The 22,435-nt window shown below is 40.7% G+C and overlaps 1 protein-coding gene across 1 annotated transcript in view; it reads right to left on the reverse strand.

The window, feature by feature from the left end:
* Nucleotides 1–20,076, reverse strand: part of dock2 (dedicator of cytokinesis 2) — a 100,978-nt gene extending 80,902 nt beyond the window's left edge. Inside the window, exons 1-21 of the mRNA XM_085362612.1 lie at nucleotides 20,029–20,076; nucleotides 18,115–18,198; nucleotides 15,646–15,686; nucleotides 15,401–15,456; nucleotides 15,196–15,292; nucleotides 14,961–15,109; nucleotides 14,559–14,694; nucleotides 13,758–13,915; nucleotides 12,475–12,556; nucleotides 12,168–12,303; nucleotides 10,595–10,670; nucleotides 10,358–10,434; nucleotides 8,018–8,268; nucleotides 7,583–7,681; nucleotides 7,339–7,411; nucleotides 6,929–7,032; nucleotides 5,656–5,857; nucleotides 4,055–4,152; nucleotides 3,864–3,953; nucleotides 3,512–3,612; nucleotides 1,449–1,583 (exon numbers count right to left, since the gene is read on the reverse strand). Coding sequence (XP_085218738.1) covers nucleotides 1,449–1,583; nucleotides 3,512–3,612; nucleotides 3,864–3,953; nucleotides 4,055–4,152; nucleotides 5,656–5,857; nucleotides 6,929–7,032; nucleotides 7,339–7,411; nucleotides 7,583–7,681; nucleotides 8,018–8,268; nucleotides 10,358–10,434; nucleotides 10,595–10,670; nucleotides 12,168–12,303; nucleotides 12,475–12,556; nucleotides 13,758–13,915; nucleotides 14,559–14,694; nucleotides 14,961–15,109; nucleotides 15,196–15,292; nucleotides 15,401–15,456; nucleotides 15,646–15,686; nucleotides 18,115–18,198; nucleotides 20,029–20,071 — 2,288 coding nt within the window. The 5' untranslated portion in view covers nucleotides 20,072–20,076. The remainder of the gene's footprint in view (nucleotides 1–1,448; nucleotides 1,584–3,511; nucleotides 3,613–3,863; nucleotides 3,954–4,054; nucleotides 4,153–5,655; nucleotides 5,858–6,928; nucleotides 7,033–7,338; nucleotides 7,412–7,582; nucleotides 7,682–8,017; nucleotides 8,269–10,357; nucleotides 10,435–10,594; nucleotides 10,671–12,167; nucleotides 12,304–12,474; nucleotides 12,557–13,757; nucleotides 13,916–14,558; nucleotides 14,695–14,960; nucleotides 15,110–15,195; nucleotides 15,293–15,400; nucleotides 15,457–15,645; nucleotides 15,687–18,114; nucleotides 18,199–20,028) is intronic.
* Nucleotides 20,077–22,435: the final 2,359 nt, after the last annotated feature.

Genomic DNA, 22,435 nt, shown 5'->3' on the forward strand with positions numbered 1-22,435 from the left:
GACTGAAGCTCAGTCAGTCTAGGACCAGTGATGAGATAATGTCATGCACACACAAAAGCATCTACTTAGAAGAATGCTTAAATGTCTGCTTAAAATGTCTGTGTGAACACACATGCACATACATAAACACAAAGAAAAGCACAAAAAGACAAACCTGCAGAAAAATCTGAACTCACTGACAGAGAAATCTGCCATTTTCTAATTCTATCATTCTGAGACACTGGATCTTGCCATTTTTTATAATAGCATTTTGTAACACCTTGCTAAATAGGCATATGTATCTCCATTTTTATTTGTAGACTGTATATTAAAATGGGCATAGTTTCAGGTTCTAAAAATACTCGTGACCGCCAGTGCTGACCCTCAGCTTCCTAGTACACACACAAATGGTATCCAAAATCCTATGTCGCCTCGTTTTCAAGTTATCACGTTCACAAGATTTTCAGAAAACCTGACCTCTGACCTTGACTTTGAGGTCAATGTCATTGTTGTGACATTGTTGTGACTCTCAGTGACCTCTGACCTTGAAGTCATGGTCACTAAGATTCAAACTTATTCATTTACAAGCTCCACTTAATCTTAAGGTCTCATTGTTGCCTCATTCTCAAGCTCTCACATTCACAAACTTAGATTTCCATCTTCTAAAAACATGGGAATCCAGATCAGAATGGGCAAGGTATACCAATATAATTTCATGAGAATGCTGGAACAAACAAAATCTGACCTTAAAAGTTTGATGGACTTGCCCTTGTCCCCAACTGGCAGAGTAAACTCAGTATAATCAATTTATTATCCGAATTTATATATCTCTTCCCATTTCCAGTTTCTCATCAAATAAACAAACAATCAAAAGCCCCTGATGCCCTTTAGAAGATTAAAAAGACAGACTGTCACTGATCAGGTGGCACACACACACACACACACACACACACACACACACACACACACACACACACACACACACCCTCAAAACTAATTTCTATAAACATTCATACAGAATTCTACAGGGTTGTGTCCTATGTACCTACATCCAGTGGCATCAACACAAAGTCACTCAAGTTACCCACAGGCAGGGAACATCATGTTTCTGGATCATCTGTCTGATCTCTCAGCAACAACTTTTTCACTAGTTATAAATGGTGTTTACACTCGTCATATGGTGCAGCCCTGGGCTCAGCACAGTGGGTGTCTCTCTTGCTGGAACTTTTCTGGCCATGTTGGCTGCCCATTCAGCAGTCCTGCCCTGACATTAGCTAGATCATTTGGTTGCTGCACTTCATCATCAATGCTTATTAGCACCTTTAGTGCTGTAATCAGCAGGCCTTTCTCACAGAGCTGTCAAAAACAATTACTTTGGCAATGCAGAGTCACTGGGTTCTGTGTGTGTTCAAGAATCTCTATTTGCATTGTCGAGGATCCAAAAACAAAACAGAAAAAAAAGTACTCACTGCGAGTAGAGCATGCGTGAACGAACAATAAACTTGAAGATATACTCGAGGGCTTTGAGGGTTCGGAGTATGGGCTCACACTGTTCTCCTCGACTGGACACATCTAGATACCTCTTCAACACCGACATCAGCTTTCTGGGGAAGAAAGATACGGGGGAGGAATCAGGAAGGAGGTGCAGGATGGGGAGAAAGGAGACAATCAAAATCATTCAGACAAAATTGTCATTCCTTTTCTGATGTTGCACAGGTTGGAAAGTTAATCACCAACTCCATTTTTCACTTCCATAGAGCAGAAAGACGGAGTGCAATAGAGTGAGAGCAAAAGAACCAGAGAGAAAAACTGTCAGAGAGGTGGCTTTGGAAAAATAGCAAAATAGTATTTCACACCTGAACAGATGTACCTTTCACACAGCTCACAGACATTTTTATTTGCCCTCAGATGCATGGTGAAGAAATCATTCTCCAACACATGCACACCCTGCAGGCGTCTTTAGACACACACATAAATATTCTGCTGTGCCAACGCAGTTGGAGAGAGGTTTGGGTAGCACAAAGTTCAGTCTAAGTTTACAACCTACCAGAATCTTCCTCTTTAACCTTCCTGTGTCGCAATATTATACAACACTAGAACATTTGTACAGTAGCTATATAGCCTTTTGGTTTTGTGATAGCTCAATTTCCATGAAGTGGCAACAGCGGATCGCTCGCTAAGAACGACCACTTTAAAACTACACAATCCTCTTAAACAATAAAAGTCCTTTTAAAACTTGACTCCAATCTGGCCTCACTGCCATTAGAGTGGACTTGAAAATACTTCCAATGTAATTACTAGTCAGTGATCCCTAGTTTTGTTTTGGTGCAGTAGCTTAAAGGCAAGTACAGGAGGATTTATTCCATCTAAGAGCAGTTTAAAATATGGTGAGAGCAAGTTAGACAGTTTTACATAATAGCCTCTGGGCTGACAGGCGATAAGCTGCAGCGACCCTCTTAGAGGGTGAATGCCAACATACTAACGGGAGAGGGATGGAGTTATGATAGAGCACATATGAAACAATGAAATTAGAGGTGAGGGAAATAACCATCTTGTCCACCAAGGTGAACCCAGTGTACAGGCACCAGGGAAATACAAGTATAGCCATCCCTGTCTACTGCCTCAGAAATCCAGAGTGGAAATCAGCCTTCCATCCCTTATCGAGGGGAAACTGATTTCAGACCCTCAGCTAGGGGACCCTGTTTCTCGACCTCACAGACTAATATGGGCTCCTTCCCCTCCATACAGGTGACGTTCCATGTCCCTTTAGCCAGATTTGTCAAGCATTGGACGATCAGAGGAATCGCCAGGGCCTCTGCCCAGAAACACTAAGGACGTTTTCTTTGTCTGAAGTGGAAATGCTGATAATTAGTCTATTTTCATCTATTATGAGTGTACAGTTTTTGAGTTTGCGTACTGCAAAATAAACTCAATAAATACACCATGTATAAGACCACTTCATTATAACGTGATATTTTGCCGGCCATGCGGGACATGCTGGAATGTAATATTCTCATCAGTCCTACGTGTCGCTGCCTCATTTACAGCATCTTTTCAATAAGAGTGGCATTTCCTATTTTATTCTTAAATGCGTGACATTTTACAGTGATTATGTGGAATATAAACTCATTTACCTCAGATTAATGTGATTACATAAGGGGTTTTCATCACCATATTTATTTCTATTGTCATTATACAAGTAAACAAAAACCCACACCATCGGCCTCTGGCTGCATCCTGTCACTCAGCACCGTTCAGACAAAAGCTCACATTTCCTGGAAAAGCCTGTCTCTATTTACTGAGCTCTTGTTGTCATGTGTCACTGTGAGCTGTTGAGACCAGGAATCTGACTAACCAAGAGTGAAGTTATTAATCACTGCACCATGCGGTTTAGATTCAATTCACCAAATCATTCAGCAACTTCCTTTGCTGCTCCAGTAAATGGGATGTGTTGTTAAAAAGTGTATCTTACTCTTTCTGGAGTGACATGACAGTAAGAGGAAATAATGGAAAGATAATGGAAATAACCTACTTGTAAGCCAGCGTAGCACTGAAATGTTGCTTGATGTAGGCCTCCAGCACTGTGTTGAAGTGCTGGAATTTTCTGTCAGCGATGAGCCCGATGATGTGTATCTGCCAGACATAGTAAGAGAAGAGAGACTATGAGAGTTTGTTAAACGCTTACAAAGCAGTAAAACATTTAAAAGGCAGATGAGAATTTTTGTATGATCATCTGACAGTCGTGTTTATTTGGGAAAAGATGGACGGTTAGATATCAAAGATGTCAAGACCCGCTGAACGCAGAGATAGCCTGTCAAGATATCTGCTACATGTGTTGACAACGCAAGCATGCAAAGTCAGACTCACAAAAACCACACACTCACCAAGGCATCAAACACAAGAATGTCATAGTCATCAGTCTGAGAGTGTTCCATCATAATGTTGAACAAGGCATCCAGAGTGTCCTGCAGAAACTACATACACATGTACAGAAAAAAAAGGGAGAAGCAGTCAAAGTACACACACACTAGTCTACACGCTTATTGAATGGCACACTTGTATTCACACCACTGACCTTGACCACCTCCTCTCCATCAATGATTTTTAGCTTCTCCAAGTTTTCTTTGAGGAGCTCAGGTCGAGTCCTCCACTTGAGCAGACCCAAAAGCCCCACTACACAGACGAGAAAACAAAGGATTTTTGATGTTCAGGTGGAAGTTGAGGTTACTCAACTATAATGTAAATGCCATTTCAATTAACAGCATAATTAAAAAAGAGAGAGATTCTCCTTGGTATTGCGCAGAATTCAGTATTAATTTCATGTGAAATATAGTAAGCTGATTTTTTCTGCGCTGCATTAAAATTAGAGTTGAAACAATAAATGATTTAATTAGTTACACTAATTAACTGACAGCACTGAAGTTCAGCAATTTGCTGTTTTCCCTGTTTTAAACCACTGTAAATGTAATCAACCGGGTTTTAAATATACAATAATAAATATAAAGTGTATGCTTCCTGGGCAATATACATTTAATTCTAGAGTCTCAAGTTCATTTCCATCTGCCAATAAAGTGGAGATTTGTCAAGTAATGATTGTTATATGGACAGTGCCCATCCCTCTGGGACTTTCAAATCCACAGTCTGTGTCATTAATTCTGCTTCAGTTTGACACGGGGCAGATTTCCATGTCTCTGTAGTGCTGCCCACGTAAGGCTCACTGCTTTCCCTGACCGGTAATTTCTGACTCACCGGGCCAAGCCGCACATCTGGTGGGTGGCCCTGAACAACATTGTGTGCATGCATGCTTAAAAGCCTTTGTGTGTGTAAGTGTGTGCATGTGTGTGTCTGTGTGCACGTGGTACAGGTGATTAATACAGCAGGATAATGTTCATTATAGTGATGGACTGACTTCCTCAGTAACAGCTGTTGAACTCCACCTGTCTCTGATGCACCTTACTGTCTGGGGTGAACGTGCTTTTTGCATTAGATGTAGATGTGCATTTCACTCTGTATGTGTGTGTGTGTGTGTGTGTGTGTGTGTGTGTGTGTGTGTGGCCTGTGGGGCTGCCTGAGTGTGTAGGACAAAATGATGACATTCCCTGCTAATAAAATCCATGTATATACACAGCCTGCCCTCCATCCCTTGCTTATTATTCCATGACCACAAAACATATAGTCTAATTAAGATTCTGTTGACTCACCATTAATTGGTTAGAGGTTGTCTTTCCTCTAATTTGACCTCACCTCAACCTTTAACTCTAAACCTAAAAATAACACAGTCTTAGCACGTCAGTAAAATGTTGATTGCATTTCACCACAAGTTTGTTGTTTTCAAGGGAAACATTTGAATCCAGCTCAATACATGAGGCCACATCCGACCAGTATTTCTTACAGACTTGTAAGGAGTGGATTTGTCCTCTACTAATTTCACAGCCAACCGATGATTCATTGTCTTTGCCTGGCCTTATTAGTCTGTTGAAAGAAGTTGTTAATTAATGTTTTTTTTTCTTTTTTTGGATGTGTCAGGCTTGATTTCAAGCACCCTCCTCCACATAAAGGTCTGCTTTTGACCTTTTGTCATCTATTGTGTTTTCATGGCCGTTTCTGTGTAAAAATCGTTTGCCCTGCCAAGCCTCTAGCGTGCTAACGTCGCCACAATATCAGGCTTGCACGTACCGTTTTGGGTGAGTTTAGTGGAGCAGACCAGGGTGGAGATGGTGAAGCTGTCTCTAGAGCTTACAGACAGGCCTCCTCCTCCCCCAGACACGCTGCTTGAGCTGCGGCTCAGTGTGGACATCTTGTGGAGGTCACTGTGATGGTTGCGGGTTGAGGGCAAAGACAAGTAGGAGTTCACGTCTTCCATGCGCTTGCTGTCACCCTAAAAGCACAAAGTCATTTTTAACAAAATGCTGTGGATACCATTAGTGCGACAAAGCTGTCATAGATGTATAGAAATTGTCTCAGCTTACAAGACGTCTTGATGTAAATGAAAAACTGATCGATTTGATACATTTGTAAGATTTGTAAAGCGTAATCCTATGTTTTGCCTAAGCCTTATTTACTTCTGCCTTAATTTTTGTGAACTCATAGTTTTGGATACAGCTGTGTCAGACAAGTTAGAAAGATAGAAGCTTTGACAAAAACAGAACACCGTTAATTTGTCACATCAACATCAACGGTTCTTCTAGGTTGATTGCTTCAGGGTGGCAGGTAGTGGGTAGTGGTAGCAGTGGGACAGCTCTGGCACGGCAGAGGTGAGGGCATCAGTGAATGTCATATTTTCAACTCAGCACCCTCAACTCTGTCCTCATTAATGCCACATCAGTAAATAATGAGTGAGTGGCTGGAAAAATTGGAGAGTAAGAGAGTGAAGCCATGAGCGGCGCAGAGATCGAGAGGAATGCAGGGATAACGAGAGATAATCGAGAAAGAGGGCACAGAGGGACCATCCATTTGGTCTTTGAGTGAATCACGAGTAATTAATCTTCATTGGGTTTGGCATTTAATCAATATGGGGATTCAATCTTAGCTTGGGCTCATTTGGCAGGAAATCTATTTGGCTTCACTCAACCTGTCTGGGTGGCCATAACCTCTTATCTATACTCGCTACATGTTTAGGTCAGTTTTGATGATTGTTGCATTTAAACATACATTGTTAGACGTTTTCCCCGGTGCAATCATCTTTCAAACTTATTTGTAGATTATCTACCATACAGTATTTTCGACAAGTGGCTGTGCACATTTTCACCACTTTTGTTTGACCTTCATATTGTAAACATAAATTCATCATGAAAGGATCATTCTTTGTTTGTTATTATGTGTTCTTAGGTCTATATGCGCTATTCTCTAAACTGGAAAACGAGGATGATGGTATTTCCTTTTGAGAGGATACTGAGTCCATTCATTAGTTCGTCTTTCTTTATCCAAAAGTTCTGCCGCTGGTTCTGACCTTGAAGACCACAAGTTCATGCAGTCCATCCTGCAGAACAGTCCCATCATCCTTCATTAGACGCACAAAAGCCATAGCGAAGTTCTTCTCACTCTTATCCTTGGCTGCAAATTAAGGAGAACGATAAGTAAACAAAACTAGAAATGGCCAGGGGAAAAACACATCAGGGAAATAGAGAAAGAGAGGAAGGAGTTCACACGGCACGCGAATTCACACGCAGAAGAAAGAAAAAGTGCTCATTTGTTTAATCAAGTATGTGTAATGATGCCTTGGCTCATTTTCCAAATAGGTTAGACTCATTCTGTCCTTTCAGTGTCACATTATACTCAGGGGATCAGAGAGGAGGAGTTAAGAGTGATGATCTAATGAAGAATGCAGACAAGTAGAGAGAGACAGAGGGTGATACTTACACTCCTGGGAAGAGCGATGTCTGAACATAAAGCGTAAATGAATTCTGTGCATTTCTTCCAGGGGGACTGCCACCTGGAGGATATCTCACGTTATTGTAGAATATAATAAAACTGATATCCTAAAGACATACTGACAGTATGATGTGATTTCTTTCCTTGAACATTAGAAATCACGAATGCAAATGCATTATATCAAGACAACGGAACGAAGAGACTAGTAGATAAGGAAATAAAACACACACACCTTAAACGTCTCCATCCAGCGGGGCTGTTTGACTTGGTAGTAGATGACAGATCTGTACTCACTGACTGCCTTATCCCCTGCTCCCAGACAGATGGAGTTCTAGGAAAAAGAGAGGTAAAGAAAAATACGCCTCACAGTGACTGTGAAGAATTTATGTTTGTGTGTGCATCCATGTATGCCTAAGATGGATTTGCCTTCTGGGATAAATCCGTATCCATTTGCCCTGACTATGAGAGGGTGAGTAAGTGTTTCATCAGTGCCGTGCTTGCTCAATGACCTACACCACCTCAATCATTTAATACACAACATATACTTTTGCACCCGCACACTTTATCTGTACCCTAGACACACACAAACCAATCACAGTTCATAGAAATCCCTCTCCTCTTTGAATCCATTGATATGCTCTGTCCCTGTTATTTCACATTTCCTCACCTGTATGACTTTGCCCTCCTCATCACAGACCCACATGATGACCTCCACGTTTTTCTGGGTTGTCTTGTTGTATTTGTCGAAGTCTCCGCCCTGTAAGGTGAGGTAGATGTCATTGCGAACATCTCCAGGCATAATGATCTCTGGGAAGCCAAGCTTCCGGGCTACCACGGTGCTGCGGTCCACGAGGTGAGGGTATTCCTTCCGAATCTGCACAATGTCCCCCACCAGAGCCTTCATGGTGACCCACAGCCCTATGGATAAGAGAATGAAGAAGACTATGTATTAGAGATGGAGGAAGAGAATGTACTACTGAAAAAAAAAAAAAAAAGATGCGATAATGACTTTATATACGTTTTTTCCTTATACATATTATTCTTCTGCACTACATAAAGTGTGATGCAGAGTTGTGGTTGTGTTGGTTAAAAGAAGCTAGGAAGAGGCTTTTCAAGCTTATATCTGGTCACATTTCTAGTTAAAGCCATGAGATTTATATTTTGTGTAGAGCTGCCATGGGTATGCTTTGTTGGGAACCCTGAAGCACATATGAAATCTTCCTATTCTGGCTTTGGAAATCTTAATGCCGGTAAATCTGAGCAGGTCTCAGGTGACCAGCCCCGTCCTCAGTTGCCTCACATGTTTCGCTGGCTCCATTCTCAACTGCAAGACCGGGCCCAGGCTCAAACCCAAACCCAGCTCCAAGCCCAGCTTTGTGGCAGCTGTGGCTAGAAGATCAGTGGATGCGCCAGCTTCTCCAGTCTGCATGTTTGATCAAGACACTGAACCCAGAGTTGCCTCTGATGTTGCCTCTGATGCATCAGAGTGTGAGTTCGTGTGAAAATGGTATAGAAAAAAAAGTTCTTTGAATGTATGTGAATGAGCACTGTAGCAAAAAGTGGTTTGAGCACACAGTTAGAGTAAGGGTACGCATTATATACCAGTCAGTTTATGGTATCATAAAACTTTTTATGCTTATTCTTCAAGCATACATGCGTTTCTGTAAAATGCAACAGACCAGAAAGAGAAAGATGCACAGATAAGATTTGGCCTGCAGGACCATCTATCATATAAAACAACCTGTGTAAAAACAGTGTATTTTAATGGGCACGAGCATAAACTGAATATTTTAAAGAACTTTGCAAGACCAAACCTTAGCAAATTTAAGAGCGTTTGCATGTAAATACAGGCACCACTCAAGTCTTCTTTAAACGAGGGATCGCAAAACGAGTGTTCATTTATTTCTCTGTGGGAATGTAAATTCAAATGGAAGCCAAATAAATGAAAATAACTTCAAGGACCTGTAGTATTAAAACTGAATTTAAAAAAAACTTTAAGATGTTTTCAGGACCAACAGAAACCCTGAAACATGAGGCCTGAGGGCTGAACTTAATGGATGCTTTATTTTATGTAAAAGGTTACTGGTTATTTATGGGAAACATGATATTAAAATGAACTGAGGATGTGCTGGCATTGCAGACAAGACTGCAATAAATGCTGGAAAATTGCTGTGTCCCATTTAGGAAATGGGAGCAAAGGGGGAAAAGAAAAGATGGAGGTATTATTATTATCAACAGAATTTACTTCTAAAGAAAATGGACTCTCAGAGGGTTTCAGAGAAATTAGGTGAAAAAGCAAAGAAAAGGAATTGGGAATCAAAAGGGAAAAAAGAGGTGAGCTATTTTAGGGAAATACATAGGTGGTGAAATCTAGACTGTGTTACAAACCTACATTTTCAAGGCTAACCACAGACCTACAGGGAAAACACTCAATGTGTTTTGTGTGTGTGTGTCTGGACAGTAGCAAAAGCACCTAAAAGAGAGGAAGGAGAGATTAGGGGTGAGTAATGTTAAGAGCAGGCATCTGGTGGCCTCAAGTGTTCCTTCCATATCTGCTTGTTCAAGTGCTCCTTTCATTTTCCAGGTTATGCCCAGGGCCTTCAGGAGTGAGAGGAGGATAAAAGCTGAGCGATATGACAGTGCAGTCGGATATGCGGGGTTACTCTATGTGGAACAAGACAGTGTCACCCATAGGGGTTGTCAAAGTCTGCCATAAACATGAGGTAGTGAGCAGCAAGACTAGAGTCTGGTCAGGGAGAAATGGAGGTTAAGTAATATGAAAACACCAGCTCAAGGGTGGGTGCCATACATCAGGATAATGTCCTTCATTCTCCACCCTAGTGCAGAGAAAAGAGGCGAGGATGCAATGAAGAACTGCCATTTTATCTAACCACAAATGACTGGAGCATATACAGTCCAGTGGGAACCTTCAGTGCATGCAGGACTTTTGCAAGAACTGCCACATGACTAGGAACAAAGAACAAAGCCTGGGATTGCAAAACTGTACCTTGGCCACCACTGTCTCCTCGTGATGTTGTCACTTTGTTCAGTAAGGTGTGGAGAAAGTCATTTTCTGCAACTACCCTGGAGTCAAACATACAAACACAAAGAAAACATTCATATGCAGAAAATTACAGTACTGTTTTCTTAATTTTATAGGTAATAGATTTTCAGGTTTTTAATTGCTAAGAAAAGGTCAGAGAGAGGTGGAGTGGGAAAAAAAGAAACAAGAAACAGGACATACGGGAAAAAGGGGATGAAATACTGCTTCTCTTCATCGCATTCAATCTTCCCTTTGATGATATCACTGATGTCCATCACTGCCAAGAAGAGAAAACAAATGTGTCTGTGATCACAGAATCAAACAAGTACTAGGTTGTAATCCGTACTGAGGTTTCACATTAGCAAAACACCACATTAGAAAGACTGGCCTCCTCATTGCTCGTTGTGAAGTTACATGAGGATATAGGCAACTTAGAAGTGAGATTCCAAGAAGCCAAAAGTGTAAAAAAAAAAGGGCTTTACAGTCACCATCAACATTTTAGCTTTGTACAAAGGATAGCTCCCAGGTGTAAGTATGTTCAATAATACCTGCAGCAGCACAAGCAGAAGCAAAACAATGTTGACCTTTAGAGCAGCGGGCCCCAACCCCCGGGCCTCGGACCGGTACCGGTCCGTGAGTCGTTTGGTACCGGGCCCCGAGAGTTGAGGCTCAGGTCTGAAATGTATGTTTTTCAGGGTTTTTATCGGTTTTCAGCGTTATTTTGTTATTCTTTTTATCGTTAACTCGGTTTTCCTGGGTCTTTTCACGTGTGTTATGAATAAATTATATTTTTTTCAGTACCGGTACTAGTTTTATTGTGTTGTATTTATCCGCGACACCTTAAAGGCCGGTCCGTGTTGTCGGGCATAAACTGGTCCGTGGCGCAAAAAAAGGTTGCTTTAGAGAACACAAGTAATAATGATTGAAGCACCTAACAAAAGTCATTATTGATGGTAAAACTGGTGGAATTTGGTAATGAAATGAGATGTGTTAGCCTTTTCTCCTGTGAATCGGATGAAAGCTTCTGTTGTTTTACGGGTGGCTGTAGCTCAGGTGGCAGAGCAGGTCAGCCACTAATCAGAAGGTCGGTGGTTCGATCCCAGGCTGCCTCCTGGCTGCATGCCAAATATCCTTGGGCAAGATACTAACCCCATGTTTGCCTACTGGTGGTGGTCAGAGGGCCCGGTGGCGCCAGTGTCCGGCAGCCTCGCCTCTGTCAGTGCGCCCCAGGGCAGCTGTGGCTACACTGTAGCTTGCCATTGCCAGTGTATGAATGGGTGAATGACTGAATGTAGTGCAAAGCGCTTTGGGGTCCTTAGTGACTGAGTAAAGCGCTATACAAATGCAGGCCATTTCCCATTTGACCCTCAACATTAATCAAAAAGACACGCTCAGTTACCTTGAGGTCACCAGTATGCTCACAAAGCATTTACAAAGCTACTTTTTTAAAAAAAAAAAAGGGTTTTAACCCTGCACTTTTTAAATTCACAGACTTGCAGTCTTCTTCACTGCCTTCAAATTATGCAATAGTGTGTTTCCTGTTCACTATATCCGATGATTAGTGTTCAATATATCTGTTCATTAGTGCAAAAGTGTGTCATAATTTGAAGTCACGTATATGTAACAAAACTAAAATAAACATTGCTTATCGCTGAACTAGCAAACACTGACAATGAAGATTGCCAATGTACTTTTTCCACTCCTTGATCACTAGAGCTAGAAATTTAGTAGCATGTTGGAAAAAAAACCTCTGCATTGTCTCTTCATGACTTACCTGCAACCCCAAAAGGCCTCCTCAGGCCCTGAGTAAACTTCTTGTTGTTTGCTTCTTTCAGGTCCATCCTGCCTACTCTTACAATCTCACAAATCAAATAAATCTTCTCTCTGCTCAGGTCTTTGTTTCCCAAGTCCTGTTGAGCAAAGACAAAAACAATTGTGTATGAAATAAATTCAGAAATCAGGAATAAAGGAACAAACAAACAAACAAAAATGCTATGTAATCTTCTGAAAAGAAATAGGTCACCTATTTCATCTCTCCACAGCTAAGAACAGTGTGACATTGCCCTCGTGTGGTCACTTACTGTAAAGACAACCTTCAGGTTGTTGAGCATGTCAATCTCTTTAGGAAAACCTTTGCTGCCCCAGCGTACTAAGTAGTTCTCACTGTACAAAGAAGGGTAAAGAGTTACAAATAAATAAATACACAAATAAATAAACATTTTTAAATTAATTTTACATTTTAGCAAGCAACCACATAAAGATTATCTCATCATTCATAATTAAATTTTCAGACATACTCTACTAGCCAAAATGAAACTGTGCACTGCAGCCTGACTGATGCACATGATTCACAATGAAAACAGTTTCAGTGAAACTTAAGCTCAAATCTTTGATCCCCTTGCAAACAGCTGTAACTACTAAATCTACCCTGTGTAGCTACATAAACATGTAAGAGACACTTTAAGGGAGGAGAATAGAAAAGCGGACCCCAAGAAAACCTGTGGGTGCAGTAAGGTTAAAAAAATTAGAAAAACCTAATATCTTTCTAAAATATTGAACCCTACTGTTCTTCACTTTTTTTCAGGGAGATGTGGATAAACATACCTCTGCGAAAAAAAAAGGTTTTCAAAGAAAATAGTAAATTATTTAAGCACATAAGCACAGATGAGACAGAAGTGAATCAGAGATCACAGCCAATGCAAGAAAATACAAAAGAGTAGCTGTGGATAATATATGTTATAAGAATAAGATGACAGACTTGGGTCTATCTTAATACTTTCAGCTTCTGTGGCTGAGACATAGATATAGCCAGTATGACAGTGAGTGACAGGGCTTAACGTCAGCACTGTCAGGCACCACACAGTGCTGCCACTCAGTATGTGCGGCCCTATAATTTGTAGTTTCTGTATATTTATTTTTGGCATGCCGTTGTTCACATTTAACAGGGCTTAGCAATAGAAGAGAAACAATGGAGAGGTATACAGACACAAGAAGAAATAGAAAAAAGGTTTTGCATATATGTTTTATACAGCAGAACAATTGAGGTAAGGTTAAAAACAACAACAACAACAACGACATCTAAACAAACAAGGGATGTAATTTTTTAGCTGGAACTATGATGTTAATTTCCAAAGAAGAATCAATTACATAAGAAAAAAAATCACCTTATCTTTCAGTCTGTATGTTTGTGATTTAACACAAAATAAAAAGTCACTTCCTTTCAGTGACACTGAAAAATATATAAGACCCGCAATAACTTTACTTCACAATGTGAAGCCAAATCTTCCTGAGCGTCTAATCCACCTGACAGGAACATATGTCTGAAACACCTTTAGGGAATACGGTAAGGAAAGAGAAGTGACACCTGATGATGGTTTGCTTATTGGGATCATAGAGGGACATGAAGAGCTCGGAGTCCTCTCCAATGCGACAGACAAAGTTCCTCACAAAGACGTAGAGGCTGTGGGTGGGGGAGGACTGGATCCGTGCTGAGATCCCGCTGTGGTCTGTCTGGATGTTGGACTGTGTGAGAGGAAATTAATTTTAGGAGATAACTACTGATGATGATTTAACAGGATAAAATTCCAACCAAAAGTGTTCATTTTGGCAAGGGTCTGATAAATGTGTTTGGCTGCTCTAATGTTTTATAATTAGTGGTTACTTTATTCTAAAATGCACCAGCTGCAGCTGCAGATTGTGGGTTTGTGCGGGAAATGGAAATCACTGAGTAAGAAAATCATCAGAAATCCATTCTGTCAATGAACTGAGTCAAGGCTGAAATGAAAAATTGGCTGGATGGAGTTGAAGTGGAGTTAAGCCAATTTGAAAGGAAGTGAATTCTTAATTAGTCCAAGCTAGCACACATGACTGGGAAGTAAAATGTATTATTTAAGGACTTTTTCACAAGGGTTAAGTTTTATTTTACTAATTTATTATTTTTTTAAAAAAGTAATAAAGTCGTTTTTCTACTTGTGTTTAGTTCAGGGTAACTTTTACGCGTACTTGTATTACCCCAATAATGGGGTAGAAGTTACTCCAGAAAAAAAAACTCCCTGGTTGTTGCTTCCAAGCTGAAAAAAACAACACTGTTGTGACTGTGACATCACATTCACCCTTGGAAAACATTTTCTATATGGCCCTCTCCTTCCTACAGTTTGTTATATACCTGCTCCTCTTTGATGCGTTCATTGATCTTGGCTGTGGCCTCCTCATGGGCCCGAAATAGACTGATGACGTTGGCTCGCTCTGGGTCCAAGATGTTCCCGTCGTCATCTCGAACAACCTGGTCCAATTCAAGGATCCTGGTGTGGGGAGTAATAGAGGGAAGATTGATACAAGGTGAACAAGGATGAGGGAAGAGCAACACAGGAACACAGCAAGGGGTATGGACTGGGAGGCAAAGGAATAGAGATTGCAAGACAAAGTTATCAGGAAAAGAACAGAAAGATGTTCAAAGGAGATCAAACTAACATGAATTATACAGTCAGTATGACAAAAATCTGGTTGGTTGATTAAGCTTTAAACAATGAGAAAGTATAAACATGTTTAAATATTAATGCAGGCGTACTTGTTGCCATAGTCAATCTTGGAAGTAACTTTCTGCTTTAGCTCCTTGAATTCATCACTAGGCAGGGTGCCAGACAGGAGCTGAGAACGCCACTCCATCAGTTCCCACATCAGCCTCTGGACCTGTTTGACACGTGCCTCTTTATTGGCCTGGAGAGGTAAATAAATGATGTTCGATTCAGGCGCACAAACACACACACACGAGTACAAAAAGTGGCTCACTGTTTAATTCATACCACAAATAGCTGCTTCCATATGCTTCCCCACTCCCTCAACGTAGTGGTCACCTCCTTCACCAAGGGCATCTCTGCAGACAACACCACTTCCTCATCTCTGTCAGAGCATAAGTAATGGAAAATGGAACAAATTAAAAAAAAACTTTTACAGACAGTTAAAGATGCCTTATTTTTGGTACTGTTATTATTATTTTTTTTTACATACCCTCGTTTTTCAATTATGACTTCCTTAACTTGAACAAAACTGACTGGAAACATTCCCTGGAATACATGTAGAGGAGATGAATGAGGAAATGATAAGTGGTGATAGCTTGGAATATTCTTTTCCACAAGAAAGAATAAGAAAAGTAAAATTCTCACATGAATAAATCTGGCTGACCGCTAAAATGTGCTTTAAAGCTTTCTGTTAATGTAAATCTTCACTGATATTATGCTTGTGTAGGCTCTTACCTGTTGAGCTTTGTTCCTAGACAAGAAGCCTCTGTACCAACCTGAAAGACAAAGTGGCATCTTACTATCAAGACAGGAAATCAGGATAGCGTAGACTCTCTAATTGGAACAACATCACCACCTTAAGGGAGTCCAGCTCCATAATTTTGTGGAGATGGAGCTGGACTCCTGTAAAATGGTATCAAAGAGGGGGATGTTGTCCAACATTAGGACAATACCTCTGACCCACTCCATGACGTGCTGGTCAGTCACAAGAGGATGTTCTGTGAGAGACTGAGATTTCCCAAATGCACCACGGAACGACACAGGAAATCATTCCTACCCGTGGCCATCTCCCTGTACAAGTCCTCCATCTAATGCACAGTACAATAACTACACCGTTTTGCACATGCTCTACAGTGAAAATAACAAATAACAAGTTTTGCAGTTTAGAGTAAAATGTCAATCATATATATTTCACCTCTGCAATATTCTGGATATTTATAATTGAGCTATTTGTACATATTGGAGGCATTTCTTATATTTTGTAAAATTTGTGATATATTGTATTATTTAATACAGCTCGCACTGGAACGGTTCGCAGCCGAGTGTGAAGCAGCGGGAATGAGGATCAGCACCTCCAAATCTGAGGCCATGGTTCTCAGCCGGAAAAGGGTGGAGTGCCCACTCCGGGTCGGGGATGAGTTCCTGCCCCAAGTGGAGGAGTTCAAGTATCTCGGGGTCTAGTTCGCGAGTGATGGGAGAAGGGAGCCGGAGATCGACAGACGGATTGGGGCTGCAGCTGCAGTAATGCGGACGCTGCACCGGTCCGTCGTGGTGAAGAGGGAGCTGAGTGTAAAAGCGAAGCTCTCAATTTACCGGTCGATCTGCGTCCCTACCCTCACCTATGGCCACGAGCTGTTGATAGTGACCGAAAGAACGAGATCGCGGATACAAGCGGCAGAAATGAGCTTCCTCCGAAGGGTGGCTGGCCTCTCCCTTAGAGATAGGGTGAGAAGTTCGGCCATCCGGGAGGGGCTCAGAGTAGAGCAGCTGCTGCTCCACATCGAAAGGAGCCAGCTGAGGTGGTTCGGGCATCTGACAAGGATGCCCCCTGGGCGCCTCCTGGGTGAGGTGTTCCAGGCATGTCCCACCGGGAGGAGGCCCCGGGGCAGACCCAGGACACGCTGGAGAGATTATATCTCTCGGCTGGCCTGGGAACGCCTTGGTATTCCCCCGGATAAGCTGGAGGAGGTGGCTGGGGAGAGGGAGGTCTGGGCCTCTTTGCTTAGGCTGCTGCCCCCGCGACCCGGTCCCGGATAAAGCGGATGAAGATGGATGGATGGATGTATTATTTAATTTAGTTCTTAATTTAGTCTGTTACTGTTATTGTCTTGGAGCAACTGTAACCACATAATTTCCCTAAGGATTAATAAAGTACTCTGATTCTGGAAGTTACAGCAATGTAATAGTTATACTCACTGGTCACTTTGTTAAGTACACCAGTTCAATTGCTTGCTACTGCAAATATTTAATCAGCCAATCACATATCAGCAACTCAGTACCTTTTCAAGACAACCTTAAGAAGTTCAAACAGAGTTTCAGAATGGGGGAGGAAAGGCGACTGAAGGGACTCTGAATGAGGCACTGTCGTTACAGCCAGGCTCGCTGGTCTGCCAGCTAAGAACTAAGGCTATAATGTGGTTGAGCACACCAAAATTGGATGGTAGAAAACTGGAAAAAAAACATTGCCCGGTCTGATGAGTCTTGATTTCTGCTGCAATATTCAAATAGTAGGGTCTGACTTTGGTGTAAACAACATGTAAGCATGGAACCATCCGGCCTTGTATAAACAGTTCAGACAGATGGTGGTGTAATGGTGTTGGCGATATCGTGTTGGCACAGTTTGGACTCCTTAGTACCAGTTTAGCATTTTTTATCTGAATATTGCTCCCGACCATGCTCATCCTTTTATAGCCAGAGTGTACCCATCTTCTGATGGCCTCTAATGGCTGTTTCTGTGTGACAAAGCCCAAATCATCTGGCTAATTCCATAGACACCAAATCTCCATCCAGCCTTTTAGATTTGCATCAAGAAGATTCACTCTGCACCAACTGTGTTATGCTATCATGTGAACATGGACCAAACTTTCTGACGAATGTTTCCATCATCTTGTTGCATCTCTGCCAGGAAGAATTAAGGCAATGCTGAAGGCTAAACGGGGATTAAACCCAGTACAAGGATGTAAAAAGTAGCAGTTGAGCGTACATATTATTGTATTTTAAATGTATTTATCATGTTTATACTCCATAAAACATGATAAACGTCTAACTCTCACAAATGTAACATTTACAAAAACACGAACAAAATATGCTTACTAACATGCAGTTTTTCAATAACAAATAATTTCAAAGTTTTACACATCTATGTATAAAGTATTTGAACCACACTGACAAACCGGATAACCGACTTATTTAACAACATTTTACCTTCGCAAACCTCTTGGATGTGGACAGTTTCGCCCACCTCCAGGGAAAGGTGCTTCTCATTTTGGCCAACAAAGTTCCACTTTACTAAAAAAGAAGAAAAAAAACATAAGTGAATAAAATAAAAATATACATAAATATATTGAATATATAAATAAGGTTATTGTTACAATGGAAAAATAAACTTGAACACAAACACTAAGTATGCAATGGCAAGCCTCGGTTACAGGAAGATTTTAGTACACACGGTAAGCTAGCTTGATTCGTGACGTCACACGTTATAAGGTTTTTTTTAAAAAAAGGCTAACCAGTAAAAAAAAAAGTAGCAGTAAAACACAATAGTAGATGGCGACTAAGTAGCTTAAGGTAAATATAAATAGGTAGTCCAAATAAGTTAGTGTATCCAGATGCTGGCCAGCTGCAAACGGTGGCACACACGAGTAGGCAGGCAACGGAACAGGTTAAGGAGCAACGCCTTTCTTCAGTGGGCCTCAGGTTGGGTTTATGCGATAGTAAACAGCATTTCTTTAGGTTTTGGGCTGTTGATAATCCGGAGCTCTGGAGCAATTTAAAGACGTTAGTAGGCTCTTTTTTTCTGCTTTCTGTCTTTTCTTTAATGACTGTATCAGTCAAAATGATCGGATTTAGGAAACAGTGAAAGCAGCAGTGAGTAGCGACATGGGTTGCAGCCAAAGACCAGTTGCACGGCAGAGGAAAAGTGTGCAGAGCACCGACAGCTAAAGTCTATCATTCATCTTTGTGCAACAGTTTAGAGGTTTGCTCTCCTCCATTTGAGCTTAAAGATGGTTTGCCCTCAAGAAGAACTGCAGCTACAAAATGCCTGCTAATGAAATTCTGACTGTGCAAAAAAACCAAGCAAAAAAGTCAGACTATTTCTAGACGATACTTAAACTGATAGAAAAGGAAAAGGAAGCTTATTTGTGCGCACTTCGTGAGACTAAATTGTCAACATTTTTTTTTTTTGCATCAGACTTTTCTACTGTATTCAAACTTGAGACTTCCTTCTTCCCCCACTTCCTGTGTTGTAGTCTTACACAGACCAGGAAGATATTTATACTAGATACAATAAACAATATTTTCTTTGAGTAAGTATATTAGAAAGTGCTTTAAAATGACTTTTTAACCCACACCCACCATCAGCATCAGTCTCGTGCTATAAGTAGATGAACTACCCAGGTGAAAGAACCCTACATGGTCTATCTTTTTGCAAGTAGGTTAAATGATAAATCAATGCAGTGGCTGCAACAGACCAGTGAACCTCAGTTAATAAAGTCTGTATTAGAAGGCAGAAATCTGTGTCTTTTCCAAGTGTGTGACTGCACTGCATATCTAATGGCAACACACACTGATTAGCTCCGCCATATTAAACCCACATACATAACAGATAAACTGCACACTGTACTTGCCCATTCTAGGATTTGCTCCAAGCCAAAACCAGGCTTTCACTTTCAAAAATGAACATTTTTAAGGACTGTTTATCTTTTAGCTTCCGTATTTATGTGCTGCATGCTATGCAATTTGTAGAGATTGCCTACTTGCAGCTGCTTATTTCTCCATTTTTGCTTATGATTTTATCCCTTACAAACCACTGCAGAACCACTTCAGTGCAAATAAATTATAATTAGCGTAGTTGCACTGAAGTTAAATGATGAATAAGATTTCAGGATCTCAGTTCTTTGGAAGGATTAAAGCTGATGTCTACCTCCTAAAGCTCTTTGAGGCCTTTGGCACCTGCCTACATCCGCCAAGCAGGAAGTGATGGGAATCTATTTTTCTCATTTCTATTCATTCGCTGTATAGGCTAGCATCATACCGTAACAGAAAGGCACCATAAAAACTGGATGTGCCTGCACATCTCACACAAAGATACATACAAACAAGCACATGTTGACTTACCTACACCATACCGCTCTCTTGTGGTTTTCATCCAAGGAGCCATGATTGTGTGTAATCCTTTACCTACTTTATACTTTTGTCTTTAGAAATCTCCTAGTTTGTCTGTCCACCTTAACTTCTCATTTCTGCATTTTGTTAACGTTAAATGAAAGCAATAAGCCCATCCCCCTTTGCCTCTCTTCCCCTTCTGTCTCTTCTCTCTTCCTGCCTTCAGGCGGTTAAGAGGAAGTGGGTGAGTACAACAAGGTGGAGTCCTACAGCACCCGCAGGCTTTTGCAGCGTGCGATGTCTCTTATTTTCCTCATTTAGACTCGACGTGCCGTCATTATTCAAAGTAAAGCGTCAGTAACACACGATGACAGTTACAGAAGTGTTAGAGTCGAGAGGATGTCTGAGTGTCCAACCGGGCCTGTACGTGCACATTTTTTTTTTGTGCTTTTTTTTAAAGATCTTTTCATGTTTTCATATCTGAAAAACGCAGGTTGTCTGCTTTCTCACAGTAGCATCTAGCTGTTGAACCGTTGATGACTTAAACCATTATTCAGCCATCTTGCACATAACATACTCTGACTTTTCCCTTTGTGGATCACCATTTGAGCTTGTGAAATCAAATGTTGTAGACGGCAAAGCATCAGAGAATATGGCTTGATGCTGTGTTCTATTACAGATAATTTGAGCTCCCCCTTCCTCCTCGATCTACAACCAGAAAGGTAAAAGTGGAGAAAATGCTTTAACAATCCGAATGGCTAGGCAAGCACTACAATACTAATGCTAATCTTTAACAATTTTATGTTGCATAGGGACGATGGGTTAAAAGCTTCCTGGGTTTTTTCTTGTATGAGACATCAAACCACACTCTGTTTTTTTTAATATGAATTTTGCTGCTCATTAAAATTGATCTGAAAAGACTAAAAAATGTCTGTAATAACCCAGAGGCCACGTCATCAAGCCCTGCCTGGCTAGCTCTCCATACCTCATTAATGGTTAATTTGATATGCATGTGAATACAGTGAAAAGGATCTAATGATCACATTCCAGCAGCATGAAGCAAAAATTATACTGACTTTGGCAATCACTAAAAAACTTTGTAATGTTTGCAATGTTAGCTGAAAGACACATAAAAGACTGCATGTATAGCAACCGCAGCAATTTTGTCTCTTTAATAGGGAACATTCCTGCAGCTCTATATACTTTCTAAACTGAAACTGCACTAGTACCTCAAAAAACAGCAAGAGATGTGAAGTGACGCAGATGTTAACTGGGTCCTGAATAGCTGGTTTTAAGAATCTTATATAAAATTAATATTCCAGTTGTGGACTGAAAAAAACACTCCTTAAATAAACTGTATTTACCCTGTACCTCCCACAGATTGTTGCCTTGGTAACCATTAGCTTTCCATTCCTGACAGCATCCTTTACACAGCAATTGGCAACAAGCATCCATAATTGATGAGACCTTTTTTAATATTATTGATCGCTCTCTTGACATTAATTATAACCTACACTCTTAGAATAGTAAATAGTAACTTTTCAGAGACCAGTGGGAAGTAATTAATATCCAAACGATCCATTTATGAACCAATAATCATCCTCAAGTCTTTATGAACTTCATCATCAGTATGACACTCCCAAAGCAATCACCCCCCACCCTTTTAAAAAAAAAAAAAGTACCCTGTAAATATAAACTCAAACTTCAAACCATTTTCAACTGGTTGATGATTATCCTTACAGCTTTTCTTCTGTTATAGTCCCTATTAGGGGAAATATGGATGACTCACGGATTAGTTTCTTCTGGACATCTTCACAAGACAAAGGACCAATCAAAATACTCTATGTGAGTATTACTTTTTGGACAGCCAATGTAGCTCACAATATAAAAGGCCGATTGGCAGGTTGGGTCTCAACCAATAAGGCTATGGCTGTCAGGTTTTGACAGCCTCAACCAATGATGCTGTCAAAACCTTACAGACACATGAAAAACTGATCTATCATCAGCATATCGCTGTTTACTTTTGTTATGATGGTGATTTTAGAGGCTTTCTCACGCCGCACATTTAAAATTAGCCATGTCTGAAATGATCCTTGAAAATGAAATAGTATTCTTTACTAAAGTGAGGACATAAAGGGATTTTGGGTACTTCACAAGTGATAGCCAATGTGTATAATCCATAGACTGTAAATGAAAGGTAGAGCTACTCTTGCTTTGTCCATTGGGGCGTTGTGTTGAGAAGCTTCAAGTGTAAAGTTTTTGCCCTTACCAACTTGGTAATTTGAAACTTAATGAAACTGAATGTGGCAAGAATTGAACTAACCAAGAAATCACACGGTACTCATAGGCTGCTTGTCAATATATCATCCTGTTTGACTCTAGTGGGGACCAGGATTTACCAAATTAATGTTTTTTGCAG

Source organism: Diplotaxodon limnothrissa, linkage group LG2 (genome assembly GCF_057381915.1).
Source record: "Diplotaxodon limnothrissa isolate DT_005_m linkage group LG2, D_limnothrissa_male_GT1.1, whole genome shotgun sequence".
NCBI lineage: Eukaryota > Metazoa > Chordata > Actinopteri > Cichliformes > Cichlidae > Diplotaxodon > Diplotaxodon limnothrissa.